The sequence below is a fragment of the Hypanus sabinus genome, chromosome 8 (genome assembly GCF_030144855.1).
Source record: "Hypanus sabinus isolate sHypSab1 chromosome 8, sHypSab1.hap1, whole genome shotgun sequence".
Classification (NCBI taxonomy): Eukaryota; Metazoa; Chordata; class Chondrichthyes; order Myliobatiformes; family Dasyatidae; genus Hypanus; species Hypanus sabinus.
The window spans coordinates 138,650,237-138,677,411 of NC_082713.1; the positions used below are offsets into that span (position 1 = coordinate 138,650,237).

Below are 27,175 nucleotides of genomic sequence, written 5' to 3' on the forward strand. Positions count from 1 at the left end.
TGCAATACAGTAAGAGAGCAAGGTGGCAACATAATTTTTGGATATTATAGCAAAAAATGCAGAGTGAAAGACTTCCTTCTGTGATTTAAACAGAGTAAATGAGGGGTCAGAATGGCATATAAAATACTGAAAATTATTATTCAGCACTATAAGCTCTTTTTATGTCTACTGGAATTATTTGTTTTTCCCTGCTACAAAGAACTGAGTGTCATTCAAATAGTTCATTATACATTAAGAATGACAAAAATGCTTAATATTCTCTGCCTACAGAGAACATGGATATAATTCCATTTCTCACTCTGCTTGTTGATTGTTCCCAGTCTGCCCTACTCTATAAACCACATCTTCCTGATATCAAAACATTACATATAGATTAACTGCAATCAAGCTCAATGCATAATACACTAATCATTGGGTGTATCATTCTGAATAATTAAATACAACTATTCCGTCCCTAACAGAACAACTGCTTACAGAAATGCGATGTTAAGATTAGAGCAGTAAATAGTAGTTTTATGATTTTTTTTGGGGAGGGAAATCAAATTAAATGACCCAAACAATCACAGGATAACTCAAAAAGTTGGTCCCAACCACTATTACAATAGCTACTCCATTTTTAAACTGAATCCTCAGGTTAACATGTAAAATAGTAATCATGGTAGCATTTTACAGGAAACAAGATTAACCTGCAACCTCTAATAATTGTACCTATTTTACATTTCAAGCTTTAGGATCGCAAAGAAGAATTAACTTCCAAGTACATCTTTACACAGGAGCACTGTGCCCACATTTGACCATCAACCCTCAACTGATTCAGAGATGTATCATACTACCCAAATATCCAAATAACATTTACCTCTGGTTCAAACAATCCGCTGTATGTTGGATTGGCTGTGCTTCTTCTCTTTCTTTCTTGGCGCCTGCTTTGGATTTCTGTAACCATGACAGCATTTCCATTATTAGCAAGTATTTTGCTTTAAAATAAAACTGAATGAAGTGGTTGCTCTAAATGCCACATTCACACTTTTAGACAGTATTTATTAAGGCTATCTACAGCACCAAAGTATTTTAATGTCACAATCAGTAATCAATTCACAATAACTATAATATACATTACAGTAACCATAAAATGATGCAGTGAATAATATGCTTCATGTCAAAAAGCACATTATGTGAACAGACTGGATCTCCAGAAGAAAGCATAATTCATTTTATTTATAGCTGTTATATATTTAAAAAAAAGAACATCTGTAATCAGGACAGCAGAATAACTTGGAGAAGAAAATATATTTGTAACTGGGAATAATGTAATAAAATAACTAATAGCCCCAATTATATCTGATGTACACCTACGCTACTATAAAGATTTGTTAGAAAAGCACTTGCACAATAAGCAAGATGTTTGGTTTAAATAATAAATTGAGAAGAGTATGCAGTTTACAGATAATTTTCAAGTTGAGCACTGAAAGCTCAACACAATTCCCAAAGGACAAATAAAAAGTTAATAGATTCGTATCCGCAATTTTTTTTCCTCAAAAGCCAGTGAAGAAATTATTTAGAGATATAAACATTTGACTTTACCCTGGTAGTGCCCAGTCACATGGGTAATTATCATCTGTTCTAATTAGTTCACGATTTAGGCCAAAGTGATTTGCAATCTGTCCAATTATAAAACTATAGAACCTGACAGCTCAGTGGTGAGCTATCCAGCATGGTATGTTGATGCGAACTCTTTGAAAGAGCTAAACAATTGATCTTACACATCCCTAGCCTTTTCTAAATAACTGTATATTAGTTGCTTTTTACAAATACAGTGGATTCCAGTTAATTGAGTCATCGGTTAATTGGGACAGCTAACGATTTTGAACAACTCTTAAAGAATAAAAACTGACCAAGAAAACAGCCAGGAATCTCTCTGTTTATTTGGGACACCATGTCCCTTAATTGGCAAAGGAAATGGTCAGTCATGTGTATGGCTGTTAGACATTACACCATGCTTCGAGTTGCATTAGTTACAAGTTTGTGTTACGTTATCCATTGGGCTGACAGGCAGATTCTAAAAGCAGTGATTTCTGATTAATTTTTTTTTATATTTTGAAAATTTGACTTTAAAAAAAAATTGAGACCATTGCCAAGATGCCAGAAAAATACTTGACATCAGCTATAAAATTACCCTACTGGACAAAATTAAAAGCAATCCACCCAAACACCATTGCCAGCTGGCAAAGGTAACTGGAGTGCAGAAATCTATAATTGCATGCTTGATACATCAGCAGGGTAAAAAGTAGGCATTCATTACTTGTTGCCAGACAGGAAATATCCCAAAAATCAAAAGTGTGAAGGTAAGGATCCAGATGTTGAAGAGACCTCAATCAATGATTTGCTATTGTATCTGTACAAGGTGTGCATATCAGCGGACCAACGTCAATAAACAAGTCACCACATGAAATACAAGAAAGCACATGGCAAGAAAGGTAGTGCTGATGCTGTAAGCGCAGAAACATGGAAATCTTAAAAACTTCCTAACTTCCTTCAAAATTCTTGTGCAGATGATATCAATGCCGATGAAACAGGCCTTTTATTAAAAAATCACACCCAGCTGAACAGTCTTACAAACACATAACACTGTCAAATACAAAGAAAGCAATGGATCACATAACTGTTGTGTTGTTCAAGTAAGTCAGAAACTACTGATAAAAATAAATTGTTGGTTTTTGGGAAACATGTTAAACCTTGATGCTTTAAGGGGCTAGGAATGGATAATTTATCAATCACATACTATGCTAATAAGAATGCACAGATGATTTCTTAAATTTTAAAATGGCTAATGAATTGGGACAGGGAGTTACAGCAGAAATCAAGCAAAGTTGTCATGCTTGGTGACAATTTTGCAGCACACCGTAATGTAGAATATTTGAGAAACTTGCAGTTGGAATTTCTGCCTGCCGTACATCTTATCGCCCTATATCATTATTAAATGTAGATTCTAAGATTCTTACAAAAATTTTAGCCACTAGATTAGAAAAGGTACTACCACAGATTATTTCAGAAGATCAAACTGGTTTCATTAAGAATCGGTATTCTTTTTTTAATGTTAGAAAATTGATTAATATAATTTATACTTCATCACCCACAGTCCCAGAATGTGTTATCTCATTAGATGCTGAAAAAGCCTTTGATAGAGTTGAATGGACATATTTATTTAATGCATTGAGAAATTTTAATTTTAGTCCTAATTTTATATCATGGATTAAACTAATATACTATAAACCTGTTGCTTCTGTTCTTACAAATAATTATAGATCCTCCTTTTTTCAATTATCTCGTGGTACGAGACAAGGTTGTCCTTTAAGTCCTTTATTATTTAATATTGCGTTAGAACCTTTAGCCATTGCTATTCGTGAATCTCCTAATATTTTTGGTATTACCCGTAATGAGAAATTATATAAATTATCACTTTATGCTGATGATTTGCTGTTACATATTTCTGATCTTGATAGATCTATTCCCACTATTTTATCCTTGTTGGCTCAATTTGGTAGTTTTTCTGGTTATAAATTAAACTTAGATAAGAGTGAATTATTCCCTTTAAACGCACAAACTTTATTGAATGACAGGATTCCATTTAAAGTTGTTACTGATAATTTTACCTATTTGGGTATAAAAATTACCAAGAAATATAAAGATTTATTTAGACTGAATTTTTTACCTATGCTTCTTCAAATACAACGTCTTACTACAAGATGGTCTCCCTTATTCTTATCATTAGTTGGTCGGATTAATGCTATTAAAATGATGATTTTACCGAAATTTTTATATTTATTTCAAGCCTTACCAATTTTTATTCCTAAATCCTTTTTTGACAACATTGATTCAAAAATTTCCTCATTTGTGTGGCAAAACAAAAACCCCAGGTTAAGTAAAAGGCAATTACAAAAATCTAAAAAAGATGGTGGTTTAGCTTTGCCTAACTTTAGATTTTATTATTGGGCGAATAATATTCGTAACCTAACGTATTGGAAATTAGATTTGGACTCATTATTGTGTCCGCAGTGGGTAAATTTGGAATGCAATGAAGTAAAGGGATATTCTTTATTTTCTGTTCTTGGTTCTTCTCTTCCTGCTCATTTAGTTAAATTTAATAAACTGATATCTAATCCTGTTATTAAACACACATTACGAATTTGGTTTCAATTTCGGAAATTTTTTACTTTGAAAAACTTTGTGCTTGATAGCCCTATTTTATTTAATTTTTTCTTTAAACCTTCCTTGACAGATCAAGCCTTTAGCATTTGGAAAAGGAAAGGTATAAAATGTTTTCGTGACCTTTTTTTTGAAGGTACTTTGATGTCTTTTGACCAACTTTCCAATAAATTTAAATTACCTAAATCTAATTTCTTCAGATATTTACAAATCAGAAATTTTTTACATAAAGTTTTACCATCTTTTCCCAACTCAACTTCAACAGATTTCTCAGATTTGATTTTTACCTTAAATCCTTGTCAGAAGGGATTAGTTGCTTTTATTTACAACATGATTATGAAGATACAACCAGAGATGTCTGATAGAATTAAACAACAATGGGAAAAAGAACTTCGATACAATATACCACCTGATAAATGGGAAAAAATTTTACAAATGGTTAATTCTTCTTCTATATGTGCTAAACATGCTTTAATACAATTTAAAATTGTACATAGAGCTTATATGTCTAAAGATAAACTTGCTCGATTTTATTCTCATATTAACCCTCAATGTGATAGATGTCATTCAGAAGTGGCTTCACTGACCCATATGTTTTGGTCATGTCCCACTTTACATAACTATTGGAAGGACATATTCGTTACTATTTCCTCAATTTGGAACATCGATTTACAACCTAACTTTATTACTGCAATCTTTGGTATACCAAATGAGGATGGTAATCAGTTTTCTCCTTCAATCAGACGAATGATTGCTTTTGTAACATTAATGGCCAGAAGGTCTATATTACAAAATTGGAAAGAAGTAAACCCTCCTACCACATCTCAGTGGCTTTTTCAAACTATTTCTTATCTGAGTTTGGAAAAAATTAGAAGCACTATTTTTGACTCGTCAATTAAATTTGAAGAAACTTGGGGACCGTTCATCCGACATTTTCATATGAATTAATTTGGCCTTTCCCAGACCTTCTCTCTGTTTATTCTTGTTCAGGTATGGAGTTCCGGAGTTCTTTGACACTATTATATACTTATAAACTGTTATTATTGCCCATGTTAGTTTTAGTTAAGTGTTTGTTTCATATATATATTTTCTTTCACACATTTCGAAATTTTTTCTTTTTCTTTTGATGATTAGTTTTGTTTTTTTTTCATATATAATTATATAGACTTGATTGATTAATGTACTTTTTTGTTGTTGATGTTTAATAGGATATCATTATCCTATTATTAATGTAATCTTAAGTCTATTGTATTCATAACCTAGTCATTATTATGTTATGTTTTTTTTTATATTTATATGAAACTCAATAAAAAGATTGAAAAAGAAAGAAAGGAATTTCTGCCTGCCAATACAAGATTCTTGGTGCAACCAATGGATATGGGAATCATAACAAACTTAAAAACATTGCATTGCAGAAAGTTGGAAGCAATTGAGGAAAGTCTACAGATACCTTTTTTAACAGCCAAGGAAGTGTGTGAAAGAGTTGCCTTTTACAGGCACTACAGTTTGTCAGTGATAGTTGGCGAGAATTAAGCTGCAAGACAATTCAGAACTGTTTTGCTCACTGCGGTTTCAAGCATTCAGGTTTTGAGATGCCAGAAATGAAAATAAAATGATTTCACTCCTTCAACAAGAACTATGAAAAATATTAAAGTATCGTCAAGTCTTCACCTTTTATTGTCATTTCGATTATAACTGCTGGTACAGTACACAGTAAAAATGAGATGTTTTTCAGAACTATGGTGCTACATGAAACAGTACAAAAACTACACTGAACTACGTAAAAACACAGAAAAAAAAAACAAACTACACTAGACTACAGACCTACCCAGGACTGCATAAAGTGCACAAAACAGTACAGGCATTACAATAAATAATAAACAAGACAATAGGCACAGTAGAGGGCAGTAAGTTGGTGTCAGTCCAGGCTCTGGGTACTGAGGAGTCTGCTGGCTTGGGGGAAGAAACTGTTACATAGTCTGGTCGTGACAGCCCGGATACTTCAGTGCCTTTTCCCAGATGGCAGGAGGGAGAAGAGTTTGTATGAGGGGTGCGTGGGGTCCTTCATAATGCTGTTTGCTTCGCAGATGCAGCATGTAGTGTAAGTGTCCGTAATAGCGGGAATTATATTAAATGTTGCAATGAAAATAAAAAGTTGGGGGATGCAATCATCGAAAGCAATGTGTCAAAACACCAAGGTGGGGAATACGATGGTGAGGAAAGTGATGAGAATGACAAAATTGAACCTAAGCTAGTGATTACACAAGATGCCAGGAAATTTATTGTTGGATTACAACACTACTTCATCCAGGAAGGCAATGAAGGCAGTCCATTATCTACATTAGGTATCTGCTCTTATTTTGTTCATTTACAGTCAATCAAATAAACAAGGCAAATGTATTTCTCCATCAATAACTATTAGAAATTAATACACAAGTTTATAGTACTATAGCAATATTGGTAGTGTTCTAATTGGTTCTGTATTTCATTTAAATACATAACTTGTTACTCAGTTCAATGGCAGTTTGTATGTTTTATACTTCTTACATTATTTCTATGAAACTTTAGCTAAACAGAGTAGCTACTTAATTGGGCCAAAACGTGCTGGTCCTAATGTGTCCAAATTAAGCTGAATCCACTGTACATGCTTCATTATTTTTTGAAAGCTCCTCTGAGATCTGATCTCAAGAAGCATACTCAGATCTTAACATCTTAAAATTTACTTCCACTTCATTTGTCACAAGAAACAACTTTCATCCTATGGATCTTACAAAACGTCATAATCTTAAATAACTTTGTTAAAAATTCATTGTCTCTACTTTAAGAGCAAGGTAAACTTCACTAAATTCTCTATATAATTTATGTCCTTCGACCTGACCATCACCCCAGTCAACCCACTCATAACTTTCATTCATTAAATTCTTCTTAAATAGTGTCAAGAATGATGCTTTACATTCTAGTTGAGACCAAATAACAGAACTGTAAAATTCAGCGCATTTTTTTTTGGTAGCCATTTTCACTATTATAAAACCAAATATTTCATACAATGTTTCCCAACTACCTAATCAACTGTAAAGATCAGTGAATACCCTTAGCCCTTATACCCCTGACTCTTGCATGCCCCTGCAAGCAGTAGCATTTGGATTACATTATCTCCCAATATTCTTTATTACTCCCTACATGAATTGAAATGAATTGAATTGACTTTATTACTTATATCCTTCATAGACATGGAGTAAAACTTTTTATGTTACACCTCTGCCTAAATGAGCAATTTATAGTAATTTATAATAAATATTATGTACAACAGGATAGTCAATATAACAAAGAAATACAGTTGCACTTGCATGAATTAAGCAGCCTGATGGCCTGGTGGAAGAAGCTGTCCCAAAGCCTGTTGGCCCTGGCTTTTATGCTGCGATACCATTTCCCAAATGGTAGCAGCCGGAACAGTTTGAGGTTGGGGTGACACAGGTCCCCAATGAATCTTCCAGCCCTTTTTACACACCTGTCTTTGTAAACGTCCTGAATAATGGGAAGTTCACACCTACAGATGAGCTGGGCTGTCCATACCACTCCCTGCAGAGACCTGCGATTGAGTGAAGTACAGCTCCCATACCAGGTGGTGATGCAGCCAGTCAGGATGCTCTCAATTGTGTCCCTGTAGAAAGTTCTTAGGATCTGGGGGCCTGTACCAAACTTCTTCAAATGTCTGAGGTGAAAGAGGCACTGTTGCGCCTTTTTCACTACACAGCTGGTATGTACATACCACGTGAGATCCTCGGTGGTGTTTACGACAAGGAACTCAAAGCTGTTCACCCTCTCAACCCCAGATCCATTGATGTCAATAGGGGCTAGCCTCTCATCATTCCTCCTGTAATCCACAACCAGCAACTTTGTTTTTGCTACATTGAGGGAGAGGTTGGGCCCCTTTTGCTTACAGTATAATCCACCAATTATTGCAACCACACAGATCTTTCTCATTGTGTAACAACCTTTTGTGTGGTGCCTTATCTATCAAAAATAGACATATTCAATTCTTGTTGGTATGTCCTTATCTGTTATTAGTTATTTAGCCTACTGTCCAAGAACTATTCTCAATGTCCTATGAATTGAAATTAATCCTCCTTCACAATTTGTCCAGTCATGCACTATCATCGTGTCTTTACTCTCTGTGGGCAGTAAAGCATCTGGGCAGACCCTGGCGAGATTATTTTCTTAAATACTTTTCCTGAAGCTCTGAAGAAACAGTTAATGTTTTCTAAACTATGCCATTGCATGAAGACTACATTTTCTGCCTGCCTCTTCAACCTTCTGATTCAGATATGTAGTATCTTTTATACTGACACCAGAGGGGGAAAAACTTCACTAATGACATATCAGCATTTGACTATAATTCTCTGTACTCTGTACACTTCTCTGAAGTGTACCGGGGTTCACAAATGACACAGACGACACAGGCAAACCCACATGCCCAGGCAATTCATTCTAAAAATTATTTTATTCGAGTTTCTCGACTATTCAGCAAACATTAATACCACCAGAAAAACTGACAACTTACAAAAACAATTTGTCGACTTAACTAGAAAAATAACAAAGCAATACATTAATAATTAATGGCGCGCCTGTTTCACTTAACATGAAAGCAAATATCAAAAAAAGATGGAATTTTGAAAAAAAGATCAAAATGATCACTTGAAAATTTAACTTATTCTGTCCTTTTTTTAAAAATGCCAGGAATTCTGCCTCCTCTAGTTTAAATGTGTTCATACTATGTTTTTTAATTCACTCTTAAAATGCCCTCTGACGTCCATTATTTGCCAATCTTTACTCAAAAAGAACACTGCTTCAAGAATTTCATATTCAACTTACCTTCCAAGTGCTCAGTAGTAACCAGGCCAAGGGATACCATAAAGGCAAGTTTCTGCAAATTTAAGAGTACATGTTACAGGCATTATGAAGCCAGTATTACTTAGTGAAATACAATTCTAAACAAACATAAGAACGTAAGAATCCTTCTTCTGCAAGAGAACTCAAACTTTCTCTGTTATTCTTAAAGCTCAAGGCTTATTAAATTTTAATTTTAATTCCAAATTACTCTGACTTTCATATCTTTTGTCTGCTATATCCTTCCGATGAAGCCCAAGACAAACTCAAGGAACAGCATCTCAGCTCCCACTTCAGCAGCTTCAAGACTGAATTCAGCAATGTCAGAACAACTGCATTTTCTGTCATGCCAGAATGCCCAATAGTGATGAAAATGATGGCCTTAAGTTTTGTTCTTGGTCCATAGATGCTGCTCATTTTGTGGTATTTCCAGCAGCTGCTATGTTGAGCCTTTCCATTTCTAATGCATTTCTCTAGCTTTGTTCATCTATTAACTATCAACTTCTGGAAGAACGGGTCATTCAGACAACAATAGCACCCACCCATCACAAACATTGCCTTTGTTCTCTCCACCTTGTTAAGTTTTGTAACTTCAAAACATTAAACTAATTTAAAGGAAGATATGGGAGTCCAAAATGCGAGTCGTACTTTGTGTTTTGCTTGAAGCGAGCCACACTCACTAATAGCGTGGTAGCGTGATGATTTATGCAATTCACATATTTCTACATATAACCCGTAATAAACAATTTAAATCAAGAATGCCTAATCAACCAATATATTTATGAAATTATTCAAGTACTATTAAAGTATTAAATACACTCCTCCCTGCTTAGCTACAAACTCCAACTCAATAGAGAATGCATCTCAACTGTTTCCACAATATACTATATAATACAATGACTATATATAGACACTCACAGCATAATAAATTTTAAATTGTTCCACTTAGCCCTAAAGATTTAATCACTGTAGAGGATTTCTTACTCTTGTGGGATATTGTCTTTCCTGACAAGGGGAAATCACTGTTTGGCAGATGAGATTTGTGGCTGTGAAACCATCTCAGGTTGGTTGGTTGTAGTTGACTTTGAGACTGTAGGAAGTAGTTCTCACAGCTCTGGACACCTTTCTTCACCTTTTCTCTGTGAATCTACTTTGATCCTTGCTTCTCTCCCAGTTCTGGATTCTTTCTTGCTTGTTCCCATTCTTCTTCTTCTTCTTTCTAGGATGTCTATCTTGATCTTGGGAAGGTGCATTTAGTTCACTGGAGTATTCCCTTATTAATCTTTCTATTGCTCCTTCTATGATCCGATCTCCCTTTTTTCTTCAAACTCGACTATTCCTAGCTGTACTTCAACAGGTCAATAGCCATCTCACGTTCATTTTTAAAACTGTCTTGCCGCCACTTTTATGTTTTGGAACTTCAAAACATTAAACTAATTCAAAGAAAGACAAGGGAGTCCAAAATACGAGTCTAACCATCATGTTTTTCTTAACACGCCTATCATGTAGTACCATCAGAATGTATGCAATTCACATATTTATACATATAACACATAATGAATTATTTAAATGATCAAGAATGCTTAATCAACCAATATTCAGCACGATTTTTCTATGTGTTCCCTCAACTCAACAGATCAAAAGTGTACCCAGCAAAACCTTGAGAATTTTCAATGACACAGTTTCCACTTATTTCTGCAATATAAAATTCAACAGAATCTTGACTTGTGAAGAAATAGCTCCTATGGATTTCAGCAAGGCATGTGATAAGGTTCCCTATGCAAGGCTCATTCAGAAAGTAATGATGTATGGAAACCAAGGGGACCTTGCTTTGTGGATCCAGAATTCCCCACGGATGACAAAATGTGGTTGTGGAAGATTCTTTTCTGCGTGGAGGACGGTGACAAGTGGTGTTCTGCAGGGATCTGTTCTGGGACCCCTCCTCTTTGTGATTTTTATAAATGACCTGGATGAAGAAGTACAAGGGTGGGTTAGTAAGTTTGCTGATGATACAAAAGTTAGGGGTGTTGTGGATAGTCAGGGCTGTCAGAGGTTACAGTGGGACATCGATAGGATGCAAAATTTTGGCTGAGAAGTGGCAGATGGAGTTCAACCCAGATAAGTGTGAGATGGTTAATTTTGATAGGTCAAATATGATGGCAGAATATAGTATTAATGGTAAGACTCTTGGCAGTGTGGAGCATCAGAGAGATCTTGGGGACCAAGGCCATAGGACACTCAAAGCTGCTGCGTAGGTTGACTGTGTGGTGAAGAAGGCATATGGTGTGTTAGCCTTCATCATCTGTGGAATTGAGTTCAAGAGCCACGAGGTAATGTTACAGGTATACAAGAACTTAGTTAGAGCCCACTTGGAGTACTATGTTTAGTTCTGGTTACCTCATGTGGAAGGATGTGGATACGATAGAGAGTGTTGTTTGGATTGGAGAGTATGCCTTATGAGAATAGGTTGAGTGAACGTGGCCTTTTCTCCTTGGAGTGAGGGAGGATGAGAGGTAACCTGATAGAGGTGTATAAGATGATGAGAGGCATAGTTGGTGTGGATTGCCAGAGGCTTTTTCCCAGGGCTGAAATGGCTAACATGAAGGGGCATAGTTTTAAAGTAATTGGAAATAGGTACAAGGGGGTTGACAGAGGTAAGTCTTTCACACAGAGAGTGGTGGGTGCATGGAATGCACTGCCAGCAAAGGTGGTAGAAGCGGATACAATAGGGTTTTTAAAGAAAGATAGGTACATGGAGCTTAGAAAAATAGAGCGCTATGCACTAGGGAAATTCTAGGCAGTTTCTAGAGTAGGTTACATGGTCAGAACAACATTATAGGCCGAAGGGCCTGTAATGTGCTGCAGATTTCTATGCTTCTATGTTTTCTACCTCCTTCAATCAGGCAACCTCTTATTCTTAAACTGTATATCTGAGTTCCAGATTTTCCCAAAAAAGGGCAAACATTCTCTCAGTATTTGCATTAAGCTTATTGAAGGTAATACAAATTTCAATTGTTTCTCATTGCTTCTTTGGTTTCTCATTGCTAATGTATATAGGCTCTACCTGTCCTCATAAGCCAACCTCGCTCTCTCAGGTATAAACCTAATTTTCATTAAGTTTTCCCAATGCCCCACACAGTAAATTCATTACCTTTTCCATTTTGTTTATAATAAAAGCAAACATTCCACTTGCCTTCTAAATTAACTGTGGTACTGTCATGGTAACTCCCTACATTTCATGTACAAAGCCACAGAAAGCTGAGACCAAGGTTTGTACTATGCCATCTTTAGTCTCCCTTTAAATAACACTGCTTTTTATTCCTCCTCCTTCTTCAAATTGATAAAATCACATTTCCACAATTTAGATTCTGTCAAATTTCTGTCTGATGACTTCGCTCATTTATTTGTTTTTGTTAAGTTCTGTGCATTCTCCCGCAGCTTGCATTCTCACCTACTTTAGTATGAACAACAAAAATGGTCACAGTACTGTCAGCCTTCATCTAACATAGACAGCAAATGACTAAGCACTTTTGGCACCCCACTAAATATAGGTTGTCAACTTAAAAGTAATCCACCTACACTGATTACATTCTGTTAGTTAGAAAATCCTCAATGCATGCCAATACTAACCACCATTACCACAAGGTCTTACTTCGTGAACATCCTGTTACACAACACCTAACCAAATACCTTCAGAAAAGTCAAATACAGTGGATTCCTGTTAATTTGGCCATTGGTTAATCAGGGCAGCCACTTTTTTGGGACAACTGTTAAAGAACAAAAACTAATCCAGAAAATAGCAAGAATTCCTTTTGTTTAATTGTGGCAGGAAACTGTTGCCAAACAGCTTCTAACTGGTGTCAATCATATGCACTTGAGTAGCCATTAAACACTACATGGTTCTTCAAGCAAAAAGTTTTTAAAATATGTCAGTTGCATGTGTTTGTATTCCAAAAAAGCAGTGATTTTTGACACTGATAGTTGACAAGAAATAAGCATTAAGACAATTCAGAGTTGTTTTGCTCAATGCTATTTCAAGCATTCGGGTTTCAAAATACCAAAAAATCACTGGGAGTGAAAATGAAACTATTTCACTACTTCAAGTTTGGAACCACGAAGAATTTGAAAGCATCAATCATCTTGAAAGTAACCATGAAAATGAAAATTTGGAAGATGCAATCATCAAAAACATTGTACGAAGGTAGTCTATTACCTGCACTTGGTGTCTGTGCTGATTTTGTTCATTTACAGTCAAAAATAAATGTGATCTAGATGAATTCCTTAGTTGATAGTATTAGGAACTAATATAGTTTTATTTATTGGACTAGTATTGGTAGTGTTCTCATTTATACAATATTTCATTTAAATACATACTCAGTTTGACTATTTTATACCTTTTTCCACAAAACCAATTAATTGGGGTAGCTGCATAATTGGGTCAAAGTGTACTGGTCCCAATGTGACCCAATTAACTGGAATCCACTATATAGAACTACTTCCATTTTCCCTTTTCATAATCTTTTCCTCTTGCATTTGACCTCGTAATTTAACAACTTATCTTTATCCAGATTAAAATCTATTCACCATTTCTCTTCACAAATTTTGAACTGATTTGTATCCTCCTGTACAATTTGAGGACCTTTCTCACTGTCCCCTATGTCTAATTTCACCTTTCCAATATGGTTACCATCTCCTATTTACCGATGACTCAGTTTTTGACATGCTGGTTTCTTCTACATCAAGTGCCAGCTTTGAGAAATTATTTTTTTCCCACATCATTTGTATGTACAGTAGGTTTCTGACGCAAAACCGCACAGCGCCAATAAAAATTATACTGAGCTAATTGTGTCTAAAAATCTCCTTTAAAAATTTTTGACCAAGAAACACATGGGTTACACTGTAAACACAGGATACCATTCACAAAATCTTAATAGATGCAGTTTTTTGTATATGGAGCTTCTTTCCAGGAAACTAGACAGTGCTCTTAGAATTAATAGCAAGCCTCTCACAGAAATGGCAAAATATTTGGAATGTTCCATTTTCATTTCCAAGAGCTTTAATTATCTTGTTTTGCATTTGATGCTCATGGTGTGGTCTGTTCTACATTGGGTAGAAAAAATGACGATTTTGTTGAACAACTTTGTTCAGTTCACAAAGGTAATCACCAAGGACTTCCGGTAAGATGGCGATTGCTTAGCTGCTCCAAACTTTTGTTCCGTTATTTTCGCTTTCTTTGCACTAAATGTCTCCATTTTTTAAACCTTAGTTAGGAACTTTATTTGGTCTCTTTCACTTGCCTGCGAACACATCTACCTTACAATGTCTAACAAGAGTTCTAAATCCGGGAGAAAGGAAGTTTCGGCTCTGCCGACTGAGACCCTTGCTGCACTGGAACAACACCGAGACGATATTTTAAAGGAATTTAGAACTGCTTTCAACCAGCTGGACGCCAAACTGGATTGGATCAACGCTAGAGTGGACGAACATGCCGAACACTTATCTCGCATCAATTCGACTTCTGAAGATTTAAAAAGTCGTGTCCGGTACTTGGAGACACTCCGTTCCAGCCCAGAAGAAAAGTATAACAAACTCTTTTCCAAAATAGTGGATCTTGAAAACCGGAGCAGGCGTTGCAATCTACGAATCCTTGGTTTGTCAGAGGCCACCGAACAGGGATCCCCCGTGAAGTTCTTCTCCGAGTTCCTTTGTGAGATATTCAGGAAAGATTTGCTTCCGAATCCGCCTGAGCTCGAAAGGGCACACAGGGTCTACGTCCCCCCCACAATTCTGGGCTCCTGCCCGCAACCGGTAATTTTGTGCTTTCATCAATACCAGGTAAAACACCATCTGATTATGGAGGCACACCGCAGAGGTACTTTTGCTTTTCAAAATACAGTCATTCGCTTTGTGGAGGATTTCGCCCCCCAGGTTTTAAAGATGCGTGCTGAGTTTAAAGGTGTAATGAAAGTGCTTTTTGATCGTGGTTTTAGACCCTCTCTTCGCAATTCTGCCGATTTATGAATCACGCTTAATACTGGAAAATATAAGTGGCTTAAGTCAGTGAAGGAGGCTGAGGAATTTGTTGGAAGTCTTCCGGCTATCCAGCCATCTTCGGAACCCGATCAGACCTCCTAAAATGGTGGATAAGTAGCTCTCGTAGTAAAATTACTTTTTCCGGACTCAGACCTTACTCGAATCACTCAGACATTATTTATTGAAACTCTAAGGGCTGTTGACAATCTTTCCCTGGATCTGGTGTGTCTTTTTTTTAAATAGACATTCTGTGCTTAATGTTTCCCTGTGGATGTTTAAATGGTACTTGTGTAATCTATTTTATTGTATAACTTTATCTATAGTGTTCTACAATTGACTCTAACTTGTTTTGGAGGTTTGAAGTCTTTATTGAAGGCCTCCCTGTTGGTTGATTCACAGTTTAACTGCTGATTATTTTTTATCTATTTATCTATCTATTTATTTATTTATTTTCACCTTTTTTTTATTTTTGATTTTTTTTTCTTCTCTGTAAAGGGTTGATAAGTACTCTCCTTGAATCTACAATTTTCTCCTTCCTTTTTTTTCCCTTTCTCTTCCTCTAACCTTCTATAATTTTTCACGGGTAGGTTAGTTTTGGTTTTCTTCTGATTTTCTCAATACTGTACTAAGTTTTATATTTCTGCAGAAGATGTTCCAATTTGTAGTTATGTTTTCTAGTGCATAAACTAGTTACCATTTGCTATAGTATTTATATGGAACTGTTGTTAATGACACAGATCTGGAAGTTATATTTGGGTTAATTTTTTTGGTAGAGCTAGCTGCTTTTTTTGGTAGCCATCTAGTTTTGGGTTGCGTGGGTGGGGTGGATTTTCCAGTTCTAACATCACTCACTGTATTTATTGTTTTCCTTTATTGCTCAGGACATGTTTATGTTTTGATTTTACGAATCTATGTTTACATTTCTGCTCCCAGACTGTTATTGTATTGCTTGACTTTTTATATGCCTGCTGCCTTTTATGCATTAGTAATTGATGATGGCTAGTGCACTTAAATTCGTGAGCTGGAATGTAAAGGGATTGAATCACCCTGTTAAAAGGAGGAAGGTATTCTCACATATTAAACAACTCAAAGCTGACATTGCTTTCCTTCAAGAAACTCATATTCATTGTTTTGATAACTCCCGGCTTTTGTCAAAGTGGGCGGGTCAGCATTTTCATTCATCCTTTGCCGCTAAAGCTAGGGGGGGGGTCTCCATCCTTATTAACTCAAATATTCCTTTTGAACTCCATAATAAAATATCTGATACAAATGGCCATTTTATTATTGTTTCTGGTAAACTATATAACACTAAAGTTGTACTAGCAAACCTGTATGCCCCCAACTTTGATTATGTTAACTTTTTTGAACGGTTTTTTTCCTCACTACCAGACTTAAACTCATACTCTCTTATACTGGGTGGTGACTTCAACTGTTGGTTAGATCCTAATTTGGATCGATCGTCCTCTGTTACCAGATCACCTACTAAATCTACCTTAGCTATCCAGTCGTTTCTCTCTAATTTTGGTATCTCTGATATATGGCGTTTCCTTCATCCTACTGAGAGAGATTATTCTTTTTTTTCACATGTTCACCATACCTTCACTAGAATTGACTATTTCTTACTTGATAACCAACTTATTCCATTTGCCTACTCTTGTGACTATCAGGGTATACTGATTTCTGACCATGCCCCAATTACTCTCTCTTTAAACTTTCCTGGTCTCCCTCAGAGGAATAAACACTGGCGGTTTGATTCGACTTTATTATCGGTTGATGATTTTCTAAAATTTATTAAGGATCAGATAACCTTTTATTTTAACACTAATACATCACCTGAAGTGTCATCCCAGATTGTCTGGGATGCCATGAAAGCATATCGGAGGGGTCAAATAATCTCTTACACAGCAAATCTCAACAGAAGGTCCTGTGAAGATCGATTAGACCTCATTAACCAGATTAAAGAATTGGATCAACTGTATGCTCAAACTAAGAACCCTGAACTATACAAGAAGCGTGTAGAACTCCAAACTAAATTTAATCTTCTGTCTACTCAACCTGTCGAATGCCAACTTCTCGAAAGCAAGAGTCGCTTTTACATTCATGGTGATAAGTCTGGTAAATTTCTAGCCAATCAGCTGAGGCGTTCCAAAGCCAAACAACATATTACAAAGATCTGGAAGGAGAACAGAGACTTTACATCAGATCATTTAGAAATTAATGACATATTTAAAAATTTTTATTCTCGGCTTTATTCCTCTGAATCTTTGAATGACAATATCTCTATTGATCAATTTTTAAATAATCTGAATATTCCTTCACTTTCATCTGATTTTAAAGCCAAACTTAATGTGCCTATATCATCAGAAGAAATATCTTTTGCAATTTCTGCACTGTCCTCAGGGAAATCTCCTGGACCTGATGGGTTCCCTGTAGAATTTTATAAATCATTCTCTTCACTTCTTTTTCCTCAGTTACTCTCAGTATTATCTGACTCATTTAATTATGGCAAATTGCTACCATCTTTTAATGAGGCATCTATTATATTTCTATTAAAAAAGGGTAAAGACCCAACAGAGTGTTCCTCGTATAGGCCAATTTCTTTGCTCAATGTTGGTGTAAAGATCTTGGCTAAAGTTTTGGCTTATAGATTAGAAACCATTATTCCCTCTATTATTTCTGATGACTAATCAGGTTTTATTAAAAACTGTCTCCCTTTTTTTAAACATTCAGCGTTTATTTAATATTTTATATTCACCTCCAACTGGGATTCCTGAATGTGTTATTTCCCTCGATGCGGAGAAAGCATTTGATCGTATAGAGTGGAACTACCTTTTTGCAGTCTTAGAAAAATCTGACCTCAGTCAAAGTTTCATCTCTTGGATCAAATTGCTGTACTTGTGTCCTACTGCCTCTGTTTTAACTAATTTTCAGAAATCCCAGGTATTTAATCTCAAATGTGGCACCCGTCAGGGATGCCCCTTAAGTCCCTTTCTCTTTGATTTGGCTATAGAATCTTTGGCAATAGCATTTCGAAATTGTCCTGAGTTGACTGGGATTTGGAGAGGGTGTGTTGAGCATAAAGTTTCTCTTTATGCTGATGACTTATTACTCTTTCTCTCAAATCCATCTACATCCTTACCTCCAATGTTTTCACTTCTTGACCAGTTTAGCCAGATCTCAGGCTATAAACTTAATTTACATAAGAGCGAACTTTTCCCAATTAATAAAGAAGCACAAGAATTAACGTTTCCTGATCTCCCTTTTAAAGCAGTCCATAATCAATTTACTTACCTTGGGATTACAGTCACAAGGAAGTTTAAAGATCTCTTTCGTGAAAACTTTGCCAATCTTTCATATACTATAAAACAGAGTCTGGTACAATGGTCACCTCTATCTATGTCTTTGGTAGGTCGTATTAATGTTGTTAAAATGTATGTTCTCCCTAAATTTTTATACTTATTTCAATCTATCCCAATTTTTATTCCTAAATCTTTTTTTGATTCCTTAGACTCTATTATTTTGTCATATCTGTGGAAGAATAAGCACTCTAGAATTAATAAAATCCATCTCCAAAAACCTAAAAAAGAGGGTGGCATGGCTTTACCTAACTTTCGTTTATATTATTGGGCAGCCAATATACGTTGTGCTACCTTTTGGTCTTTCTTCCATGGCCAACCCGAGTGCCCTAATTGGGTGGCAATGGAGTTGAGCTCCACTAAAGAATTATTTATCTCTGCACTTCTTGGCTCTGCACTCCCTAATAGTTTGTCCACATTAATAGCTAATCCTCTTGTTAGACACACTTTGCGTATCTGGGCTCAGTTTAGGAAATGCTATGGCTTCCATGGTTTTTCCGTTTCCAGCCCTGTCGTACATAATCACCTTTTTTTTTACCTACTACATATGATTCAGCATTCCATGTTTGGTATAGGAAGGGCATTAGACATTTTCAAGATTTTTTCATTGATAATCGCTTCGCTTCTTTTCAACAGCTCTCTGTTAAGTTCAATCTGCCCAATGCTCATTTTTTAGATATCTCCAAATTAGACACTTTATTGCTCCTTTAATTCCTAACTTTCCTGAAATGCCTGCGAAAAATGCTATGGACTTATTTCTTTCCATTAATCCACTAGGCAAAGGTTTAATATCAATTACTCGAGATAAATTAACAGCCTTACGATGGGCCCCTGTGGATAAAATTAAAATGGCATGGGAGCAGGATTTAAATACTTCCTTATCTGATGAGAGTTGGGACTCGCTTCTCAAATCGGTTAACTCAACCTCTCTTTGTGCTCGCCATTGCCATTTACAGTTTAAGATTGTTTATAGAGGCCATATATCTAAATATAAACTATCTCGATTCTACCCTAACATTAGTCCGCTTTGTGATAAATGCAAGAGGGACGAGGCTTCTCTCATTCATATGTACTGGTTCTGTCCTAGCTTGGAGAAATTTTGGAAAGATGTCTTCACTACAATATCGTATATTCTGAATCACCACCTAGAACCAAACCCTCTAATTGCTTTGTTCGGTTTCTGGGGCGAGACAGATTTACGTCTGAGTCCGACCAAATGCCGAATATTATCCTTTGCCTCTCTCCTAGCTAGACGCTTGATCCTCCTTAGATGGAGAGATGTTGCCCAGCCCACTCATGCTCAATGGCTTAACGACATTATGGCCTGCTTGGACCTCGAAAAAATTCATTATTCAGTTCTTAATTCGGATTTAAAGTTCCGTAAGGTCTGGGGACCTTTTATCGAGTACTTTCATAACCTTCCTCTTGACTAGGGTTCTCCCCCCTCCCCCCGCGGTCCCTTGCTTTCAGCTCCTTTTTTTTGGTAGTAGGCATTATTGCATTATTATCCTCTGTTGCTAAGTGTATTCACAGTCTGGGAGTTTGATTGTCCTGATTTATATTCTCTATATTGTGTTGTGGTTGGTCTGGAGTTTTTTTTTTGTGTTGTGGGGCTTGGGGAGGATACTAAGTTTACTTGTTTTCAATTTAGGTGCTTTTTTTAAATTATCTTTCTTTGTATCATATTGTCATTGTATGCTTAATTTTGCACTGCATTAATGTTCCTCATTTTGATCTGGGTTTTTTTTTAATTTGTAGTTATGGAGAAAATGTATTAAAAAAAAACTAATAAAAAGGGTAATCACCAAACTGTCAACAATTCTCCATGCCACTCTGACCTGTGTCTTTGGTTTCTTGTAATGTTCCAACAAAGCTCAATGTAAGCTTGAAGTGCAGAATATCACCTGCCCACTGGACACATTACCTGACTTCAGGAATCAAAATTTAATTCATTTTCAAGTATTTAGCTATTCCAAAGTTTCTCTTTTTATGATGCTCTCTGACTTAATGATTTTCATTTTCATTTTAAGTTTCGAGCAGTTGCACTACTTTGCTTTTCAGCTTTTAAGCAGGCTCCATAAGCATAGACTTCCACCAACACAAATACATTTGTGGCAAGTATATTTGAATAATCCATTAATATATACAAAAAAGACATAATTTGGACAAATTAGCCTTAGTTATTCTGAAACAATGTCTTGACTAGCACAGGAAGAGAGTTGGGCTGGTTTCTGGCTATAGTAGATATAGGTCATACAGAAATCTCAAATTATAACCAATATGGTCTGCCAATGGTTTGATAAGGGGTATGGAATTTTTTTAGGTTTCATAGTTTTCCCCACAAGACATCAGTGAAAAATACAGGCTAGGAAGTACTCACTTGGTCCATTTTAAGACAATACAATTAGTTTGATTTCCCTATCCTCTCTTCTCTTCTCAGCCTTGCAAGCTTTTCCACATAAGGACTTATCAAATTGCCTATTAAAACTCATTTGATCTGCTTCCATTATCTTTTCAAGCAGTCTATTCCACTTACTCATTACTTAAAATATTTTAGTTACCTTGCATCTGGTATTTCTGGAAAAAAATGAGGCCATCTCTTGGACACAGGAATGTCCTTGTTTAAGTTATCAAGGATCTTTTAAGATTCTGAATATCTATTTAACTTGACCACCATGATAACAACCCCTTTTTCTCTAGTCATTCCACGTAATCCAAGTATGGGAAATCTATTAGTAGACTCTAAGATACTAATATATTACTAAAATACCCTGACTGGAAACAATCCTCAAGCTCAAGCAAGTGTTTTCATTAAGTTTCACAATATGAGCTACTATAAACGAATGTCAGAGATTTTTTTTTTTGAGTTGCTTTAAAGTCTTCTTGCCAATCACCTGAAAAGCTTTTTCCTCCCCAAATCCACTCAGTGGTCACTTTATTAGGTACACCTATACACCTGTTCATTCATGCAAATATCTAATCAACCCATCCTGTAAGGGCAACTCAATGCCAAAACGCATGCAGATAATGTCAAGAAGTTCTGTTGTTCAGAATAACCATCAGAATGGGAAAGTGTGACCTAAGTGACTTTGACCGTAAAATGATTGTTGTTGCCAGAGGTTTGAATATCTCAGACACTGCTGACCTTCTTCGATTTTCATGCACAACTGTGTCTATAGAATATAGAGAATGGTGCAAAAATACCCAAAAAAAGTGAGCAGCAGTTCTGTGGATGAAAACGCCTTGCTAATGAGAGAAGTCAGAGGAGAGTGGCGGTACTGATTCATTATGACAGGAAGGTGACAGTAACTCAAATAACCACACCTTTCAACAGTGGTGTGCAGAAGAGCATCCGAATGCACAGCTGGTCAAACTTTGAAATAGATAGGCTACAACAGCAGAAGACCACATGAGGTTGCAATCCTGTGGAAACTAGTGTACATCCCAAGGTCCTTCTGTTCCTTCAAACTCCACGACTCACTCTTCAAAACTGTTATCATTTATCAACTTTATCTCCCCAAATCTCCCACAACCTGAATCAAAAAGTGCTAAATTTAATATAATCACAAACATACTTATTCACTTTTTTGATCATTGCTGTACAATGTCTGATCTTCTTGTGGCTGTTCCATTGTTTATTGTTTGTTTATCACATTTTGATTTCATATTAACTACAAGCTTTCAAATTATGCCCAAGGCCAGATTTTTTTATATATACATTAAGCCTAAAATCACCCTTTAGGAGAAACCAATGCATACTTGTCTCATACCTGAAAATCAACAGTTTACATTTAATCTGATGGTTATATGGAGGACAATTTTGTATTCGCAACCATGTTAATGGCATGGACAATTTTGGTAAGTTTTATTATGTGGCTCTGTGTCAAATGACTTTTCAAAGTCTAAATATCACATCTTTTGGCGTACCCTCAGCAATTCTCCACATTACATAATTTAATAACTTTACTAAGTTGGTAGAACACAATTTGCTTTTAATAAATCTGCAAAATACTGGTTTTCAGTTAATGATAATTAATTTTGCTCAGGACAATGCTACAAAAAGAATTCCAGTTAATGACATACAAATAACTGGTCTACAGTTACTATGTTTATCCTTCTCTCTTTTGAACAGGGGTTCTTTGAACCCCTCATTTGAATTGAATTAGCATTTTAATTCCTCCAGTCTTCTTGAAACACTTTCATATCTCATTACCAGAAGGTGGGTAGAGCTTGGGCCTTTAGATTGGTCCATGATCCTACTTTACAGTGATACTAATCTTTTATGTATGTCATTTCTTAAAAAAAAAACTCTGCTGTATCCTCCACGGTTGTTACATTACCTCGGGATTTTCTTCTCTCTTTGATTTTGCAGAAAGATGGCCCTGTGGTTGTTCTACTGAAGTTTTTCTTTTCTCTGTCAAGTGTTCTGTTTGTGTCTGGCTTTGAGGTTGAATGATTAATACCTAAAAAAAAAATGAATGACAATTTTTAAAAACTTACACAACACCATACTGTTAATAAGGAAGAAGTCACAAAAATGGCATCTGATGGTGGGGTGGGGGGGGGGGAGGGAGGAGTGGTGAAGGGAGAGTCACAGAATCACAGCATGAAAATAAGCCCTTCAGCAGAACTCATTCATGCCTATTGAAATACCCAACTTGCCCCTCAGACTTCCATCACATATATTTTCTCCCACCTGAAATTACACCCTTCAGAATCCCCAATTCATGGAAAAAGACAGATCAGATTAAATTCGCTTTATTTGATTATCTTTATTTGTCACATATAATCAATACAGTGAAATGCATGACTTGAGTCAGGGATGTAGTGGGGTAGTCCACAAGTGTTACCATGCTTCCAGCACCAACATCCTGTAACATGCCCACAACTTACTAATCCCAACTCATATGTCTTTGGCATGTGGGAGGAAACCAGAGAATCCGGAGAAAACCCACTGGTCATGGGGAGAACTTACAGAGCCCTTACAGACAGTAGTGGGAACTGAATCTGATCTTACAGCTGCCACTGTAAAGTGTTGCACTAACCACTACACTACAGTACTGCCAACACTATCTACCTACTATCTAACTTATCTATTGACTATCTAACCTATCTAATGTGTCTCACATAATTGTACAAATCTCTATGAGATTATCCCCTAGCTTTTTACGCTCCAATAAGAGCAATTCCAGTCTAACCAATCTCTCTGTAATCAATTCAAAATCCAACATCCAGGTGAATCACGTCTGCATTCTCTGCAGTGCTACCATGTCCTTCCTAAAGTGGAGTGACCAGAATTGAACACCATATTCCAAGTGTGGCTTAACCAATGTGTTGTATAGCTACAACATCATGATGAACTAACTTGTATATTCAATATCCCTGTCGCTGAAGGCAACTTAAAAGCCTTCTTCACAACCCTATTCAAGTGTGTCGTCATTCATAGTGAGCTATGAACTTCTACCTCAAGGTCTCTCTGTATATCACTGCTTCCAAAGTCCCTGTCATCTACTGTGAATGTCCAGCATTAATGAGACAACTCAAATTGCAATGCCTCACACCTGTCTCAAATAAATTCAATTTGTCACTGCTGTATCAGATTCCCATTTTCCACATTCTCTTTGAACTCTCCTGATTCACTAGAAAAAAGGTAAATTAAAATTGTGTGGTAGAATAACTGGAATATCATCCAAAAAAAAAACACCTGGACAACACAAACACCTACATCAGGATGCTGTTCCTCGACTATAGCTCAGCATTTAATACCATCATACCCACAATCCTGGTTGAGAAGTTGCAGAACCTGGGCCTCTGTACCTCCCTTTGCAATTGGATCCTCCACTTCCTATCTGGAAGACCACAATCTGTGCGGATTGGTGATAAGATATCATCCTCGCTGATGATCAAAACTGGCGCACTTCAGGGATGTGTGCTTAGCCCACTGCTCTACTCTCCATATACACATGACTGTGTGGCTAGGCATAGCTCAAATACCATCTTTAAATATACCGACGATACAACCATTGTTGGTAGAATCTCAGGTGGTGACGAGAGGGTGTACAGGAGTGAGATATGCCACCTAGTGGAGTCCTGCCACAGCAACAACCTGGCACTCAGTGTCAGAAGATGAAAGAACCGATTGTGGACTTCAGGAAGGGCAAGACCAAGGAAGACATACCAATTCTCATAGAGGAAGTGAGCAGCTTCAAGTTCCTGGGTGTCAAGATTTCTGAAGATCTAACCTGATCTCAACATATTGATGTAGTTATAAAGAAAGCAAGACAGTGGCTATAACTTTATTAGGAGTTTGAAGAGATTTGGCATGTCAACAAATACACTCAAAAACTTCTATAGTTGTACTGTGGAGAGCATTCTGTCAGGCTGCATCACTCTGGTATGGGGGGTGAGTGGAGCTACTGCACAGGACCAAAAGAAGCTGCAGAGGGTTGTAAATCTAGTCAACTCCATCTTGGGCACTAGCCTACAAAGTACCCAGGACATCTTTAGGGAGTGGTGACTCAGATAGGCAGCTTCCATTATTAAGGACATCCAGCACCCAGGGCAGGCCCTTTCCTCACTGTTACCATCAGGTAGGAGATACAGAAGTCTGAAGGAACACAATCAGTGATTCAGGAACAGTTTCTTCCCCTCTGCCATCCGATTCCTAAATGGACATTGAATCTTTGGACACTATCATGTTTTTTTAAAAAACTATACAGTATTTCTGTTTTTGTATGTTTTTAATCTACTCAATATAACACAATTGATTTACTTATTTATTATTTTTATTTTATTTATTATTTTGTTTTCTCTGCTAGATTATGTATTGCATTGAACTGCTGCTGTTAAGTTAACAAATTTCACATCACATGCTGGTGATAATAAACCTGATTCTGATAAGTCCAGGAATTCTGCAAGTTCAGCAATCTAGTGCAAAGATACCAAATTATCAGACTTTCACTATCAACAACACTATTTTGTTTTTATTTTCATTTATCAATTTGACTCCCAAAATATTTTCAGAGGGCTTTACCCAGGAGGCAAGCTTCCAGATTAACTTTGGAATTGAGACGGCATGGTAGTTTAGTGGTTAGTGGAACGCTATTATAGAGTCAAGTGATCCAGGTTCAGTTCCATCACTGTCTGTAAGGACGCTATACATTCTTCCATGACCACGTGGGTTTCCTCTGAGAGCATCAGTTTTCAACCACATTCCAAAGACGTACGGGTCATGTTAATTGGTCACATAAGTGTAAATGGGTGGTGCGAGCTTACTGGGCTGAAAGCACCTGTTACCATGCTGTACCTCTAAATGAAAAAATTCATTTTACCATTGAAAATATTGTCAACAATTAGTTATTACAGCCTTGATCGTAGCCATGATTCTAAATGAACACCATTACAAATTTTTAGAGAAAAGGGCATTAGAGAGGAAACAAGATGCACATCTTTTGAATCATCTTTAAATGCTTCCTCCACAGAAAATAATGGGAAAAGCAATCTTCAACCCCTGTCATTATTTCTACAGCTACTGATCATTGTTCTCCATGGATAATATATAAAGCTGAACCAGAACTAATCAAGTGTTTCAATCAGAAAAGTTAACAATTTCCTTCATCCCACAGATGCCCATTCTCCACCATTCCTGTCCTGACTTTGGCTTTTCTACTTCACATAAGCTGAAAGATGAAGTTTTGATGTCCTCATCTAGATCATGTCCTTTACATTTTGTTTACCAACCTAGACTGCACACTCTATAACTGCAATACTACATTGTTCGATCTGTTTTCTTTTAATTACCTTTATGTATAATCTGTCTGGATGGCATACAAAATAAGAGCTTTTTACTGTAACTTGGTACATGTGGCAATATATCAATATAAAACTGTTTTTGAAACTTGGCGCTTTTACTACTGTTAAACTTACACACTCATCTATTCATAAACTTGAGATGAACAAAACTCTCCTAATGTGCCTCAAACCTTTTATCTAACGTATGTGTACATTGATTATTATTCATTCCCAGACCAACAACAGCACAATTTAAAGCGTTTATTCTGATTTTCAAATCCTGTATGCCTCATTTCTGCAACACCCTACCACTTCTCAAATTTAGCCTAATCCCAAACTTTTCTGAAATTCCTACAACCTGGTCTTTTTCATGTTGTTATTTTTCAATGCTATAGCAATGGCCTACTTGTCACAGCTCTGGAATTCACACTTAGACCTTTTAGTCCATCTACCATCACTTACACTGCTTGTGAAATCAACAGTGCCAATTAAAAAGAATTCATCCCCTTGGAAGTTTTCATGTTTTATTGTTTTGCAACATTGAATCACTGTTGATTTAATCTGGCTTTTTTTGACACTGATCAACAGTAAAAGACTCTTGTCAAAGTGAAAACAAAGTGATCTAAATTAATCACAAGTATAAATCACAAAATAATCAATTGCATTAATATTCACCCCCTTCAAGTCAATACTTGGTAGATGCACCTCTGGCAGCAATTACAGCCTTGAGTCTGTATGGATAGGTCTCTATCAGCTTTGCACATCTGGACACTGAAATTTTCCCCATTCTTCTTTACAAAACTGCTCAAGCTCTGTCAGATTAGATGGGGATTGTGAGTTAAAAGCCCTTTTCAAGTCCAGCCACAAATTGTCCATTTGATTGAGGCTTGGACTCTGACTCGGCC

General features: G+C 36.4%; 1 protein-coding gene across 3 annotated transcripts in view; it reads right to left on the minus strand.

Annotated features, from left to right (window-relative positions):
- phf21b (PHD finger protein 21B) overlaps positions 1-27,175 on the minus strand; it is a 158,665-nt gene that overhangs the window by 45,495 nt on the left and 85,995 nt on the right. For all 3 annotated transcript variants that reach the window (XM_059977981.1, XM_059977982.1, XM_059977980.1), the window contains exons 8-10: positions 22,820-22,942; positions 9,076-9,127; positions 857-933 (exon numbers count right to left, since the gene is read on the minus strand). In XM_059977981.1, the coding sequence (XP_059833964.1) occupies positions 857-933; positions 9,076-9,127; positions 22,820-22,942 (252 nt within the window). The remainder of the gene's footprint in view (positions 1-856; positions 934-9,075; positions 9,128-22,819; positions 22,943-27,175) is intronic.